This window comes from Eutrema salsugineum, unplaced genomic scaffold, assembly GCF_000478725.1.
Source record: "Eutrema salsugineum unplaced genomic scaffold, Eutsalg1_0 scaffold_5, whole genome shotgun sequence".
Lineage (NCBI taxonomy): Eukaryota > Viridiplantae > Streptophyta > Magnoliopsida > Brassicales > Brassicaceae > Eutrema > Eutrema salsugineum.
The window spans coordinates 3052667-3069944 of record NW_006256612.1 but is presented as its reverse complement, the minus strand read 5'-3'; the positions used below and the strand labels follow the sequence as shown (position 1 = coordinate 3069944).

The 17278-nt window shown below is 39.2% G+C and overlaps 1 protein-coding gene and 1 long non-coding RNA gene across 2 annotated transcripts; both read left to right on the top strand.

Annotated features, from left to right (window-relative positions):
• The first annotated feature begins 988 nt into the window (after window positions 1-988).
• On the top strand, window positions 989-3485 carry LOC112084128. Its single transcript, XR_002898114.1, has 3 exons — window positions 989-1110; window positions 1708-1713; window positions 3373-3485. It is a non-coding gene; the product is annotated as an uncharacterized LOC112084128 (long non-coding RNA).
• Window positions 3486-3746: 261 nt separating this feature from the next.
• LOC112083944 (putative nuclease HARBI1) lies at window positions 3747-5048 on the top strand. The gene has a single exon (XM_024152166.1). The coding sequence runs from the start codon at window positions 3747-3749 to the stop codon at window positions 5046-5048; it is 1302 nt and encodes a 433-aa protein (XP_024007934.1).
• Window positions 5049-17278: the final 12230 nt, after the last annotated feature.

The following is a 17278-nucleotide window of genomic DNA, read 5'->3' as shown; positions in this document are numbered from 1 at the left end:
GGTTGCAACGGTGGGCTAATGAACACCGCCTTTGAGTACACGCTCAAAACTGGAGGGCTCATGCGAGAGGAAGACTATCCATACACTAGCACTGATGGCAGGACCTGCAAGTTAGACAAGTCTAAGATTGTTGCTTCTGTTTCCAACTTCACTCTTGTCTCTATCAACGAAGATCAGATCGCTGCAAATCTTGTCCAAAACGGTCCTCTAGCTGGTAATAAAATTGCCTCTCATTTCCAACTTCATCGCCTCTTTGTCTTTTTTAATAAACAAGTTGAAAACCTGTAAATAAAATTAATGAAATGCATTTCTCTGTGTATATTTTACCTGCTAAATCACAAGAACACTCGCTTTATCACGGATTAGAAACATCTCAAAGAAGACAAAGGAAGGAAAGAAACGACACACACTCTCTTCTTGTTAAATTGTATGTTTTGCTTGTTTTAATTTAAATGTATTACATAAGCTTTAATCAATTAAGTATTTATATTAAATTGTATGTTTAGTTTGTTTAATTTAAATGCATATTTGGGAAAGTTTTAATCAATAAATTTTAATTTATAACAAAATGTTTTTTTTTATTTTGTTACAAATTTTGTTTTTTAAAGAGACTCATATGAATCTCTCCCATTGCATAGCCCAAAATAAAAAGTCTCTAAAACCTGTTTCTAATCTTACTTTTAGCTCAAAAACTATTATAATATAGGTCTAGAGACTCATAAATGTCTCTCCCATTGAGGTTGCTCTTAGAGCATGAGCATTGGCGGCCCTAACCCAAATTTTAGTGGGTTGCATAACATTATTTTGTGTTAAAAAATTAGAAAGGGAGCCCAAAAAAATCATGGATCGACCCATAGCTAAGCAATTTAAGGGCCGAGCCATAATAAAGCCCTTGTGCGACGTGTCAATTTTTAATAGGATGAAAGAAAAAAAAACGAGTTCTCGCGTGTGGGGCAAAAAAAATCCGAGGGTTTGACATTTTGCGAGAAAAAAAACACCCGAGAGCTCTCTGTAGGCGATTTCGATGGCGATTGATTGCGAATTCTTCTCGGAGCAAATCGACGGCGGTTTCGACTGTTTTCCGGCGGATTGGATCATCGAAGGGCGAAGGTTAGTCGTTTTTGTAGGATTCGTTGTGTTTTATGCGTGTTTGTTAGGTTGTTTTCGAAATTAGGGTTTTGAATTGGGGAAAAAATTGGGGGTTTTTGTGTTGAATGAAATTTGACTAATCTCAGTTAATAATACTCCTGAATATTGTTGTTTGAAAGCGTTTACATGAACATAAGACTGTATGTTGTGAACTGAAGTATATGATCGGTTCTTTGTATTTCGGTGAAGTATTTTTGAGTTTAAATTCTTTTGTTACTGATGTTTATGATCGGTTGGTGATGTATATGATAGGTTTTGTTTAGTGTATCCATATATATCATGTGAGTTTGATGATTCAATTGGATTCAAGTATATTATCGGTTTTTTGTAATCGGTGAAGATAATTTGGAGTTGTAATTCTTTGGTTACTGATGTTTATGATCGGTTAATGCTGTATATGATAGGTGTTTGCATTTATATCATGTTATTGTTAATGATGTTGTTGTTGTGAATTTTTTTTATGATCGGTTATTGTTGTTGTGAAATTTTTTTGCGAGTGTACATGGAGAGAGAGCACTAGGGATTCTTGATGCTGATGTTACTTCCTTCTAAACACAGCCCAAGGTAAGTCTTCTTCAAACCAACAAACTTGTAGTTAGCATCTTGTTTAGGGTTGATAGTTGCTTTCTTTGTATATGATCGCATAGTTAGCATTGAGTGTAAATGGTGGTAGTTGTCTGTTAGGTGAGGAGTAATGGTTTAGTAAGGTGTTGCTTAATTTTAAGAAACATTTAGTGATTTAAAAGCTGTCTCAAAATCACATCAAACATCTCAAAAATTAACTATTAAGCTAACACGTAGTAGCTTTCATTAAAGCTGCTTATTAAATGTACCAAACTCTTAAAAAACATCACAAACACTAAGTCTTTCAACTCTCTTTCAAATATAGAACTCGCTTGTTCTAAAAAACAGCACAAACTCTAAAACTTCTTAAACACTTATCTTCTAAAATAAATCTTCTCTTCACAAACTTTTGTTCAAACTCAAACGTTTGTCTTTCCTCTTTCACAAACTTCCTAAATCTAACTCTTCTATTCTAAACACTTGTCTTACAAAAACACATGGATTCTATGAACCCAAACGGTAGCTCACAGGGTTTTGTGAACCTCTTAACAAGGCAAGAGGAACACACACTCTGTTTTTCGCAGAGTGTAGACCCTGGTTCATCTCAAGTCCCAATTTTTTCAACCCAACTCTTCCCTGACCCGAGTCCTGCAGCTGAAGAACGAAAAGAGAGGAGGAAGTGGTCACCTGTAGAAGATGTTGTACTGATAAGTGCATGGCTCAACACCTCCAAAGACCCAATCATCAGCAATGAACAAAAAGCTGGTGCTTTTTGGAAAAGGATAACAGAAAGTTTCAACAACTCTAAGAAGATGGCGAATGAACCAGATAGAGAGGCTGGTCAGCTCAAACATAGGTGGCAGCGTATTAATGACCACGTTTGTAAGTTTGTAGCTTGTTATGAAACAGCTTTGAAGCAGCAAAGTAGTGGACAAAATGAGAACGATGTGATGAAGGCAGCTCACCACATCTTCTACAATGATCACATGTTCAAGTTCAACCTTGAACATGCATGGCGAGAACTCAGACATGACCAAAAGTGGTGCTCTGTTTCTGCTGCTAAAGAAGGTGGAAAGCCAAAAAGAAGGAAGGTCGATGCAACTACAGCTCATTCTGAAAGCTCACAAACCCAAAGCCTTGATGTAGAAGAAGGCTTCGAAGGAAGCAATATGGAGAAACGGCCACAAGGGGTTAAGGCGGCCAAGGCTGCAAAGAAGAAGGGAGTGGGATCATCTTCCAACAAAGAAGGAGAAGTTGATATGAAGAAGCTACAAACAATGTGGGATCTCAAGGATAGAGACCTTGCCATGAAGGATAAGATCACTAACAAAAAACTGCTTAACACTCTTCTCCTTAAAACCGGACCATTAACAGAGAGAGAAGAAGCATTGAAGACTAAGTTTATTAATGAATTATTGATGTAGTTGGTGTATGACCCATGAATCGGCTGTGTAGTTTTTGTGTTTGTATTTGATGTCAATGTAGTATGTTGCTTAACTTAAAATGAATCGGCTATGTAGTTTTTATGTTGCTTAACTTAAAATGTAGTTTTTATGTTGCTTATCTTAAAATGTAGTTGGTGTATGACCCTTTAGTCTTTTTTTGTCAATGTATACAATTATGCAAGTTTTTGGTACATTCTTCTTATTAATAAAGCAGGTATGAATGGTGGGAGCTTGAAGACCGTAGCTTTTGCTCTGAGAAATGGACCTACAAGGACGATCAAAGGGAGCTTGAAGACCGTTCCTTTTCGTATAGTTATTGTAAACCACAAGTTATAAGTTTTGGAATGTAATGTTTTGTCATTTTTTTGTACACAACAAGTTATATGTGATGGTTGTAAACTCTTATCTTTTTTGTAATCCACAAGTTATATGTGGTGGTTGTCATTTACTCTTCTCTATTTATAGCTGTAAACGTCAACATAGTTTACTCATCAACCAATAAAAATACCCATTTTCTCTGAATATTTTGTCCATCTTCTCTAAAAATACCCATCTTCTCTAAAAAATATCCTTTCTTCTCTAAAAAATATGGCTTCATCTTCCAACAATGATTCTGATGATTCATTTGATGAAGCGGTTGATGAAGTTTGTGAACAAGCATTTGATAATATGTTTTACGCAATGTTAGATCATCAAACCGCAACGACGCAGAAGAGGAAAAAACGTGCATATATAGAACGAGAACGCGAGCAAGGCCACCACCGCCTATGGAATGACTATTTCTCTGAAGGTTCAACATATCCGCCACATGTTTTTCGACGTCGTTTCCGAATGAACAAGGAATTGTTCATGCACATTGTCGATCGCCTATCAAATGAAATTCTGTACTTTCAACAAAGAAGAAACGCTCATGGAAGGTTTGGTCTATCCGGACTACAAAAATGTACGGCAGCAATTCGTATGATGGCATATGGTTGTCCGGCTGATGCAGTTGATGAATATCTCCGTCTAGGTGCAAGTACTGCACTGTTATGCTTGAAAAATTTCACTGAAGGAATAATTCAATTGTTCGGAGATGAGTACCTAAGAAGACCCACGCCCGCAGATCTTCAACGATTACTCAACGATGGAGAGAGACGGGGATTTCCCGGGATGATGGGAAGCATAGATTGCATGCATTGGGAGTGGAAAAATTGCCCTACCGCTTGGAAAGGGCAATATACACGAGGTTCTGGAAAACCGACAATTGTCTTAGAGGCGGTAGCATCACAAGATCTTTGGATATGGCACGCATTTTTTGGACCTCCAGGTACCCTAAACGATATTAACGTACTAGAACGTTCACCTGTATTTGATGACATTTTACAAGGTCGAGCTCCTAAAGTTCAATACTGGGTTAACGGACACAAGTATAAGATGGGATACTACCTCACCGACGGTATTTATCCCAAACGGGCAGCTTTTATACCAACTATTCCACTGCCTCAAGATGATAAAGCATCATTATTTGCCACTACCCAAGAATCTACCCGAAAAGATGTCGAGCGTGCTTTTGGAGTTCTACAAGCTCGTTTTGCAATTGTAAGAAATCCAGCTCTTTTCTGGGATAAGGAAAAGATTGGCAATATTATGCGTGCATCTATCATATTGCATAATATGATAGTAGAAAATGAACGGAATGGATACACTCAATATAACATAGAAGAATTCCAACAAGGGGAGTCAAGCAGAACTTCACAAGTAGACAATGAGTACTCTACAGAGACATCGTCAAACATCGGAAACCTTATCGGGATACGAAATCAAATCCGTGATCCACAAATACATGAACGCTTGAAGAAAGACCTAGTTGAAAATATATGGAACAAATTTGGCAATTCTCAAGAGTAGAACTACAAGTTTTACATTTCAAATATCTGTATTTTGAATTTTAATAATTTCATGTACTGTTCTATAATCTTGTTTAATATGTAATGAATGTAAAATTAAAGATTAAGTTAATTTTTGTAAAAAAAATATTAATTTTTTATTGCTAAGCAACTTTCTTACAATTCCTCTAATGCAACATTTGATGATAAAAGTTGCTTAATTATCCTTAAACCCAAAAAAAATATTATATTAATGCTAAGCAACTTTCTAATAGTTCCTCTAATGCACATGCTCTTAGTGTCCTTCACATACGGTACAGACTTCATTGATTGGTTAAATAAAAAAAAAATTTGATCTTTATATTTTCCTTTTTCCAAATGAACGTATATCTAATTTGTTGGATTTTGTATTACGAAGACTTTTTTTCATTACAAAGACTTATGGTTTTGATATATGTATATTTTTCATCACATTACAAATTAAAGACTTATGGTTTTGATACTTATATTTATCCTTTTACTAATGTACGTATCTCATTTGTTTGTATTCTATTTTCATATTTTTGTCGTTTGAACGTAATGAAATTTTCTTCTTGTTCTTGTAATGATTCTTATAATAAAAGCAACTATATACTAGATATATTATTATTGCGTATGGAATATCTTTAATTTTTTTTACCAAGAAAAAATAACATGAATATAAAACTTCAAACTTATGATATGCATATCTATATGATTCGACCAAACTAATTAGAACATTCTTAAGTAATCATTCATACGCATGTGCGTGGGTATTATTCATCTAGTTACCATAAAACCAAACTGAAATTTATTTTGGTTTTAATTTGGTCGAATACTCATACGGTCATACCTAATTCAGAGACTCAGTATTATAAATCTTTGATTTTTCTTTAGAAATTGTGTATCAAAAATAATTAGTATACGTACGTAAGAATTTAATTAGTTATTTCCGCGTAAAATGCGTACCTAAGCAAAGTTTTTTTAAAAAAAAATTACAGGGTTTTGTATTCGGTTCAATCTCTTCTATCAATTCGGAGGGTTCCCCGTTTCATGTAAGCTTTTTTGTTTGAGTCGTATTACTATTATCTTGATTAAGATGTCTACTGGTAGTCTCGCTTTTGTACTGATCATTTGACTCTTTAGTAAGAAATCTCATTCAGTGTTAAAAAAAAAGAAGAACACTTCAAAAAAAAAGAAGAAGAAGACAAAAAAAAAACTGATGAAATGATCATTAATGAGTTAGAGAAAAAGACGAGGAGTTTTAGACGAGAAAGTCTTGTTCGATTAGGGTAAGCGTTTAAAGGCTGAAGAAAAAACCCACAATGGAGAGGTAGATTAGGAGAAGACAAACGAGAAGCCTAGGAATTCGGTAAACTTTAAGTGTAGAAACACAATTAATAAGAAGCACATGCGTTCTTTGGAATTACTACATAATATAATATTTACATAATAATATCAGTGTCCCTTATTGTATAATAATATATTTTCTAAACCCAAACCCAATAAAACACTATAATACACTGAAAGTTGATCGATCTTATAGCATTATTGGGGTCAAGTATCTTCCTATATAAAGAAAAAACAATGGTTTTTGGTGACTGTTGTTTAGTTGTTATTATGTTGTTAGGAGGTTATGCAATTGCATTGGTTCATGGTCAGGGCGAAGGTATTACTGCTCGAACACGATGATTTTCCTTTGGTATAAATATATTCGATCTCGTTTGTCTTGCCGATTCATGTACATTTGTCCTCTTGTGTTGGACAGGATTTCTAAGCTTAAACTGTGGAGGTCCTGGCTACAGCGATGACTCCACGAAGATAGACTATGTTTCTGATGCGGGATACATTACAAGTGGAGTTAACGGGACGATCAAGCGTGCGTACCAGGTTGCATGCACATCCTAGGAATCTATGGTATCTCAGAAGTTTTCCTGATGGAAAACGAAATTGCTACTACTTTGATTAGCCCAAGAGGGACAAATACCTCATCCGGGCAGATTTTCTTTTATGGAAATTATGATGGCCTGGGTCAACCGCCCCAGTTTGATTTGTATGTAGGGTCTGTCTTCCATGTGACTGTATTCACAAATACGTCGGAAACTGCGACGTGTGGATAAAAAAAACCTATAACACTACAGGATTACTTCAAGTCAAATATAGATACGCCTTTGGCTCAACTTCCAAGAACTTGAGGTATTTTAATTTTTTTTTTTTAAGAAAACAAAAATATAAATTTAATCTCCAAAAAGTGTATATGCGTCTTTTTACCTATTCGTGACCTCTAAATTCATATATCAGGTCCGGGAATTCTTTTGATCGTCGTTGGGATCCTCATTAGGAATCATTCGAAAACTTCACCACGATATTAAAGACCAAGCTTCCCGTCGAGATAAGCACATACCAAGAACAAGAACCACAACTCTCCATGCAGACCGCTGTGGTTGGATCCCAAAAATGCAAGCGAGCCCATTGAATTGGCCTTCGATTTACCGTATCTAGAGGCTGACGCTTACGTCTACATGTACTTGGCGGAACTCAGAGGCGTTAAAAGATGGTGAAAGACGAGAGTTCACAATCTATAACGATGGAAATGTTTGGGTGCCCACTTTTAGTCCTCTTTACTTGAAGACAACACCGATATTCAAAACTATCCGGCGGCTATGTCAATAGACGGTTTTTACCATTTCGTGTTATAGAGAACAAAGTCTTCCACTCTTCCTCCTCTTATCAATGCTATAGAGGTCTACATGCGCAGGGATTTTTCAGGGAAAGATACAAATGAAGAAGATGGTACGTATATGCATGGAAATCTACTTTATATATATATATATATACTTTATATATATATATATATATCTTGGTCAGTACATAATTAATTTACCTACATGTATGATATTCCAGTGACCGCGATCAGAAATGTGAAAAAGAGCTACACGTATAGCTTGAACAAAACCAGCTGGCAAGGAGATCCGTGTAGCCCTCCCACTTATATGTGGGATGGTGTCAAGTGCAACAACGATTCTAACTCTATCCCAAGAATCACGTCTCTGTAAGTTTCCTTTCTCTGTTTCCATAGAATTAAGACGAGCATTAATTATTTAATTGCGCTCATAAAATAATGTTTTGTTTTTGCTGTTATTTCTCTTGTTAATATGATCACAACTAGAAACCTATCGTCAAGTCAGCTGGAAGGAGTGATAACACCTGATATAGTCCACATCAATCAATTAGTTGTTTTGTGAGTTTATGTATTAATTATTTTTTTTTTTTTTGGGTTTAAAGTGGCATTTACCTATAACTATTATTATTTATATTCCACCTGGGATGCTCTTTTAATGCTTTTTTTTTTTATTGTGCCAAAACAATGATATCAGGGATTTATCAAATAACAACTTGACTGGAACAATCCCAGGATTCTTGTCTCGGATGACACATTTGAAAGTCCTGTAAGTTTTGTTAATCAATTCAAGTATCTTTGTGTCATTTACAACCGATTTCCTAAATAGGTATTTTCATTTTTTTCTTGGATCTACATCCAGAAACTTACGTGGCAATAAGTTCAATGGTACAATTCCTGTTGTACTCCAAGAAAAATCAGAAAAGGGAATGATAACGTTAAGGTAAAAACAACTATGCATTTGTTATTTGGTCGCAATGGTTTTTAGTGTGTTCAGATCAGATCATCAGGGGTATGGATATCCTTTGCTCGAAAATTATGATAAAAGAAATAAAGAATGATATCCCACATACAACCCTACGAATAGAGATCGTTATTAATTATATAAAAATTGAGAGTTAAAACATCAAAAAATTCATATAATTTTTTCTTAATTCTCCAACTAGATTGCTCTGTTGGGTTAGATAACCAATATTATTGGACCGGGCCATGTGATATTCTTGTTTCTCATGCATTAATATTTTTGTTGTTGTTAAAGTTGTCATGCATTAGATATATATAATATTAACTTACAAAAATATATACTATAATAATTTTAACATCTCTTATTTTATCTTTATTAATTTGGATTACATAATATCTACATAATATCTGCCATAGTAATCTGAATAAGTTATTTATAAACTAGGTTTTGTGGAACCTATATACAATTACAATTACATCGTTCGTAGATAAATATATGCCCGTCTCAGTACAAAAAAACATTAAAAATGATTACTAGTCCAAACTCCGAGCCCTCTGTTTTCAAAGAACACAAGTATATACATTAAAAAATGATTGATCGATTCAGCAATTATGATTAGAAGCAGCAAGAAAATATATAGTACACGAAAAGAAAGAGAGCAAACAAGTGAAAGATTTTGAATATTAGGTGCCTTCCTCAAGTAGTCAAGTATTAATCGAATATTCCACTAGGATTGGATTATGGATATGAACACGAGATTTTTTTTTTGACCAAAGGTTTATATAAACACGAGACTTATAAAGCTTTACGAAGGAAGTGAAGGAATAAAACTTAATCAAACCAGTTTTGATTCATAATAATATATAGGTTGATATTATGGAATAATAAATTAGACTGAGTTCTGGAGTGAATACTTCGGTTTTTGGTTTGGTTTCAGTTTGATTTTTTTTTTTTCGGTTTTATAAAAACTCAAACCATATAAGAATTGCATATAATTTGGTTTGGTATGGTTTAATTGATTTTTTTATTTTATAAAATTAAAACCATGTAAAAACTATTTGCATTTCAGTTCATTTCGGTTATAGATTTTTTTTTTATTCTGTAATTTTAAATAATGAGAGAAGAAAATATAGTAAACAACACAACCTCCTAAGAACAATTTTGATTAAAAAAAACTTGAATAGGTGTTATTAATTTCTAATTCCATTTAATATCACATGAAAAACACAGAAAATCATGTAAAAAATATTGTTTGATTAGAAACACAAAACCACAACTGTTTTACGGAAAAAATTGTTTTGTTTGTTTTGTTTAAAGTTTTTATTATTTTTTCAATTTTGTTTTTAAATTATACATTTTTAAGTTTATGAAGTAAACTATAATGATAAATCTAATAAAGATAGAATAAATCCAAATTAAACCAAACATATATATATATATTTATACTTTGATTAAAAATTAAAAAATCCATTTGGTCTTACGGTTTTAAACCAAAGCAAACCAAAACCGAAAAAACTTAATAAAAATAAAAAACACTATATGAGTTTTTAGGTTATACCATAACCAAACCGAATAACTATTTTGGTTTAGTTTGGTTTGTTGTTATGGTTTTTTCGGTTATGGTTTTCACTTATTTCCTTTTCTTTAATACATATCAAGTATTTAGGTGAGATTATTAATAACGTACAAATACAAATCATAAAAAGTTCTATAATTCACCTAAAATCATGTTAAAACTTATTAAGCTCAAATCTTTCCAAATATTTGGTTGATGACACATTGACACCCCCTAACGATTATATTTATATGGTTAGGTTACTACTATAAGATACTTTCGCTATCCGTAAGCATCTAACTATACATTTCTCTATCCGTAAGCATCACTTTTACATAATCCACGCTAGTTATGTATTATAAAGTTAAGATTGATTCTGCTTTCTTCTTTTATCCATTTATTAGTATTACTTATATATTTATATATATATATATATATATTGACGAGTTACTAATTTTGAAACATTCTATATATATATAGATAGTAGATTTTCACGGCTAATCTAATTTTGTTTTGTAGCTTTTCTTTTTTAGTTTTTTCTTATAGTCTATAGATATTAAAATACAAACCTGCATATATATATATATATATATATATATATATATACATTGTTTCTAAACATTAGCATCGCTTATATATTAATCGACGCTAGTTTCAATAATTTAAAACGAGATTTTTACAGCGTCGAAGACAACCCGGACCGGATCTATGTGTATCCGGTCACTGTAACCATGATCCAAAGAAGAAATCGAATCTTGTCATCGTCATAGTATCCAGTGTAGCTTCTTTTGTTGTTCTAGTCTCTGTAATGGCTGCTCTACGAATCTTTTTCATGAGAAGAAAGAATGATGAAGGTAGCAAGATCGTTTATAAATTACACTTCCACGTTACCCTTACTGCCCAAATTTTGGTAACCGTACTGTTTACTTATACGCACGCAGCTTCGAGTAACACGAATCCGCCACACAACCCCCGCTTGGTTGTAAAAAGAGAATTTAACTATTCAGAGGTTGAGAGAATCACAAACAAGTTCAGCCGAGTTATCGGGAAAGGAGGATTTGGAGTAGTCTACCATGGAGTTGTACAAAGCCAAGAAGTAGCAGTAAAACTGTTAGACATAGGATCAACCCATGCCTATAACCAGTTTACAGCAGAGGTATCTTTTTGTTGTTGTTTCAAAAAATATTAGTAGTTCATGAATTGTTGTTTCAATATTTCTCTATTCTTCAGGTTGGCATCCTCATGAGAATCCACCACAGAAATTTGGTGAGCCTCAATGGGTATTGTTGTGAAGATGACTGTTTGGCCCTTATTTACGAGTTCATGGGAAAGGGTGACTTGAAGGACCATCTATCAGGTACGTATAAACATAAAATTTCTTGTTTGTGTCTGATCTCTGATTGTAAGTGACTAAAACTTTGCATTGGCGTTTCATTTGCATGTGTAACAGGGAAATATGGCCATTCCATTAGTTGGGAAACTAGGATTAAAATAGCAACCCAAGTTGCTCAGGGTACGTAACTCAATCTAAGCTTCCATATATTTCTCTATTCTCGTTGCTTAAATTAATTTTTAAGGAAATTGCATGATCACAGGTTTGGATTATCTTCATAACGGCTGCAATCCGGCAGTTGTTGATTACTGTATTCAACTATTCGAGGTCGGTCCGGTAATTTGAGTTCGAAATAGATTAAGTTGATTAGATTTTATTAAGTTCTTACAGTTCGTTCAGTTCGGAGGTCTCTCGACGAACTCAATACAATATTCAGGTCTTTACTCTCTAGGTCCGAAAAAGATCCCTTCTACAGTAACAATTCTACTATTTATAGTACAAGAACGAAGAGACGTCCTAGGGCTTCTCGTTCGGCTCTCACCGCCTCTCGTTGCTGGGCTTCTTTCTCATGGGCCGCGTCGCCAGGCCAGGCCCATTTTGGCTAAGACCTTCGTAAATCGGGATCAATTGGGCCGGTCTCGGTCTTTAACTAGTCCGAACCGGGGAGCGGAGCGTACCACCAACAGTATGTCCCCCCCCAGTTCGGTAAACGGACCTGACTGACTTTTGTCGAATTGGAGCAGGATCGGTTAATGATCGAGGTCGCGACGTTGGTTTAGGGTTTAGGGTTTACGCCTTTTTTATCCCCTTGATGTCTTCGCGAGGGTATTTTAGTATTTTTGCTTGCGGGGAACCGAAAAGACGCGTTGGTTCAGGCGGGAAATAGAGACGTTACGAAGCGCGGAACTCGAGAAGTCGCAATGATTCACTTTTTCCCTATAAATAGAGCACAGCTCTCCCCATTTCTCATTTTCGCTTCTTTGCCAAGGTATTTTGCTCTCCCTTCTCTCTAAGTTTTCTTCTTTCTCTCTCTAGGATTCCGGTTGCCGTCCGTCGTGCTCTCTCGTCGACGATCGCTTTCTCGAGTTCTCCGACGATGTCTTCCGACTCTTCTTCCAATTCCGAGGCCGCGATTCTTCTCGAACACCGCAGGGAGGAAACTTCTACCGAGATCTCGAGCTCGGGATCTACGGAGCATTCCTCAAATGCTTCTTTAGCTCGTAAGAACTCCCGGGTCGTCGAGGTCGGCTCTGGTAGCCGAGTTCCCATTCGGGCTCCGGAACGGATGGACCAAAATCTCCGCGAGCCTGAGGGCCAAGTTCCTGCTGATTTGGTCCTGGGACGGGAGCCTGATGTGAAGACAGATGAAGACGCTCCACTGCGCGAGGTCGGGGATGGAGGAGTGCAGGATCCCAACGATGACGACATGATGCCGATCGTGGATCGGCCGTGTATCTGTGCTCCGGTGAAGTCTACTCTATCAACCCCCGAAACAGTCCAGGCTACTATGCTGGTTGGTGGAGCCCCTCCTGGAATCATAATCCAGGTCCCCGAACCGGAGGAGCGTCCCTGGCACGCTCTTGAAGATTTTATTTGCGTCTACGAGGCTTATTTCCGCGAGGCCGGGTTAACTTTCCCCTTGCCTCGCCTTCTGTTCGCGTACTGCAACCGGCGTGGCTGCGCGATAGCCCAACTTCAGCCGGCGTCGATTGTAAACTTCGTTGGGATTCTCCAACTCGGGCGCGATATCCGCACTCGAATCAATGTGGCACAGTTCGAGGAGCTCTTCATCATGAAAGTCTCGTCGGCCAAAAGCTGGTTCATGTCGGTGAATTGCAAACCGAAATTCGATTTGGTCACCGGGAACAAGGCCAGCAAGTTTACGGACTGGGACAAGAACTACTTTTTTCTTCGCGTCGACTCAATTTCTGCTGAGAATCCGGAGAGCACGTTCCGGACTGGCTGGAGTGTTGACTTTGGTACATATCTCATGGTTCATCTCTTTGTTTCCTGACTGATTCTAACTGATTTCTCTTCCTATGTGCAGATCGTCACGTTCCGGGGTTTATCCAACGCTCTCTTACGTCCGACCTAACGAAGCAGCTTAGTCTCGCCGGTCAGCGCCGTTGGCTACTAGCGTATCGGGAGAAGATTGACCGCCGGATAAAGAGGGCTCAAGACAGAGGTATGAGTTCTCGGATCGTCTTGAATTTACTATCATTTAGACTATGGCTGACACTTGTCCTTTTTTGTAGCTAAAAATAAGAAGGAACCCAGTTCGTCGAGACCGGTCCCGAAGAAGAAGAAATCGAGGAAAAGCAACAAGAGGAGTCGGAGGATGGCGTTCGACAGGTCGGATATCCCAATCATGAACTTTGGGGCTGACGAGGAAGATGGCAATGCCCCAATCGACATCGTCGGTCTCGATGGGAACGAGGCTGGTGACGGCGTTGAAGCTGCTGTCGGGGACGGGGTCGATAACATCCCGGTTGGCCCAGTTGACCCTCTGATCCCGGTTACGGAGCCGGAGGGCGATGTGGCAGGAACTAGTGTTCCCGAGGCGACTCCTCAGGCTCAAATAGAGGAGGGGGAAATTGGTGAGCAGGATGAGGACGAGCTCACCATTGCCGACCGCGCCCGTAGGAAGAAGGGCAAGGCTCTGAAGAAATCGTCTCGGAAGAAGGGTGGTGAGCCCGATACGGCCGCGAGTGAAGGGACTTTGGTCCTTCACGAATCTTCAAGAGGCGTCGGACCTCTGACTCGTCCTCATTCTCAGTCCGGCTCAAGTACAACAAGGACCGGTCCTTCTTCGACGACTCGTCCGCCTGTGCCGAGCTCTTCAGGCAGATCGTGCCGGCCTCGTCTCCAATGCCAGAGACCAAAGAACTCTTCCGCCCCAAGTCTTACGCTCGGGTCGCGAAATATGCCTCCGCTGTAAGTTTCCCTCTGTTTTGAATACTTAAGCTTTTTTAGTTTTGAAATGTTTTGACTTGGACTCTATTTTCAGCTCGTCTGTGATACCAACGAGCTCGTTCGCGAGTACGACTCCGAGGTCGAGAGGCTGAGGAGGATCAACGCTGAGGTTGCTGCCGAGAGGGCATCTCTGGAAACGTCGTATCGGGACGAAAAGGAAAGGTACGAGGCTGCTGTGCTGGCCTTTACCGAAAAGGAGAAGGAGAACGCGGCTTTGAAGGAGCAAGTCGAGGCCCTGATGAAGCGGACTGTCGAGCTGGAGGGGGATGTGGAGGCCTTGTCCAAGTCGTTCAAGACAAGCGAGCTCGAGAAGTGGAAGTACCGAGATGCCGAGTCCAAGGGCAGGAAGATGCTGGCCGCCCTTAGGGGCAAGTGCGAGGGGAAGCTTGCCAAGATGAAGGACTTCATGGACAAGTCCGAGCTCAGAAAGGCGCCGTTCCTCAAGCTTAACCAGGCGATTGCTCTGGTCGGTTTCTGCAACTTCCTCAGGAGGGAGCACAATATGATCGTCCCGCCTCACATCGTGGAGATGTACGGGCGGAGCGTTAAGAACTGCACGAAGGAGGTCGATGATGTCCCTCTCCCGCGGCTCGCAAATGAGGACTTCCTGCTTCCGAGTGATGGCGACCTCATCCCAAGAATCGTGCTTCCGCCGGGAACGCACGTTCCGGATGGTTTGGACTAGTTTGGCTCGAACTCCAAATCCATCTCGGCTGATCGGGCAGCGAGTCTCAAGAGTCCGGCGTCCGTCGCTCGCCAATGATTCTCTTAGTTTTCCTTATTTTTTATTTTGGTGTTTGTTGTAAAGACTGTCTTGCCCGCGTAGCTCGGGTTTTAACTTATTAATTTTGCTTTAGTTGCCGATTTTAGGCGTTGTATTTATTGCCGTCTAGTTCGGCAATTTCGGGTATTAATGAAATGAACATGGTTTATTTTATTGCGATTTTTACTTAGAACCTTTTTCTCTTATTTTATTGCGAACTGTTGGGAGTTCGGCTTGTTTTGATTAAGTTTGGAGTTCGTGATGTTATTGTGACGATGCGGACGAACTCGGGAAACTCTTCGAACTTGAATCGCGGTTGACGGATTGTTGTTCGAAAGAGTGAGTGCGGGTTGGGCTCCGGCTTTGAATAGTGGGCACCATGGGGGTGCGGGCGAGACGGATCTCGGCTTTTAAGATTGTATTCGTGGGGAATACTTAGTTCGATCTCCTGGCCGGGGAGTCGATATGTGGAGTTAGTGATAGAAATGAAAAAGATGGATTTTTATTGGATTTGTAGCTGGACTCGAAATCGAGCTGCCTACGTACCCTTTTGCAAGAGATCAAGCCACTCGTAGTTCAGTTTATAGAGCCGGACTGGTTTTTTTTTTTTTTTTTTTTTTTTTTTTTTGGGTCCACGCGCTTGTTGGCTGGGACTTTAATAATAATATCGTTTGAGATTGGCTGAGTTCCAGGATCGCGGGATCGGCGTTCCGTCGAGTTGTATGAGTTCGTAAACCCCAGGCTTGACGATTCTCATTATCTGATATGGACCTTCCCAGTTCGTTTCCAGTTTGCCTGCATTCAGCTCCTCAGTGTTCTGGAACACTTTGCGTAAGACGAGGTCGCCTTCATCGAAGTGCCGACCTCGAACTTTCTTGTTGTAGTACCGAGCAGCGAGGTTTTGATAGTTCTGAATTCGGAGGAGCGCTAAACAGCGTTGCTCTTCCAAGTTATCAAGGTTGTTGAGCATCATCTGGTCGTTGAGATCGGGATCTTCGGGGACCACTGAGTACCTTAAGGTTGGAATACTCACTTCGGGGACCACTGAGTACCACTGGACCCTAGAGGGCTTCGAGTCCGTACGCTAAGGAAAAAGGTGACTGTCCGGTCGATCGTCTGGGAGTAGTTCGGTGCGACCATAAGACTCCGTCGAGCTCGTCTGCCCAGGTACCTTTCTTAGCCTCGAGACGTTTCTTTATGCCGTCCAGGATTGACTTGTTGGTTGCCTCGGCCTGGCCATTGCCTTGCGGATATCGCGGGGTAGAGAAACTAAGGCGAAATTTGAACTTTGCGCACCACTCATTGAATGTCCCCGCAATAAATTATGGTCCGTTGTCCGTGACGATCTCGTGCGGGACCCCGTGTCGGCAAAGGATGTACTTCCAGACGAATTTTTGTACGTTCAGTGCGGTAATCTCCGAGTATGCTTCGGCCTCGACCCATTTTGTGAAGTAGTCGGTCATAATCAAGATATACTGCTTTTGACTTGTTGATCGGCATAAAGGGCCAACGATGTCCATAGCCCACCGCATAAACGGGTAAGGGGCCGTACTGGTTTGCAGCAGCTCGGTTGGTACGTTAATCATTGGACCGTGGTGTTGGCACTTATCGCATTTCATGACAAACTTTTCGCAGTCCGCGCTCATCGTCGGCCAGAAATAGCTGGCTTTTTTTATTTTCAGAGCAAGAGATCGACCTACGGAGTGATTGCCGCCGGACACTTCGTGGATTTGCGCATGATTTCGACTGTATCATTCCCGGAAACGCAGGCCAGGAGTACTCCAGATGCACTCCAACGGAATAGATTATCTTTGTGCATTGTGTAATGGGCAGCCCGGACTTTAAGACGGCGAGCAGCCCATTTGTCGTCAGGGACTTTGCCGTAGAGGAGGTATTCTCGCAGTTCGGCTGTCCAATCTTCGGCGGATTCGTTTTCCTGGTTTTCGCTAGTTGACGGACTGTGGAT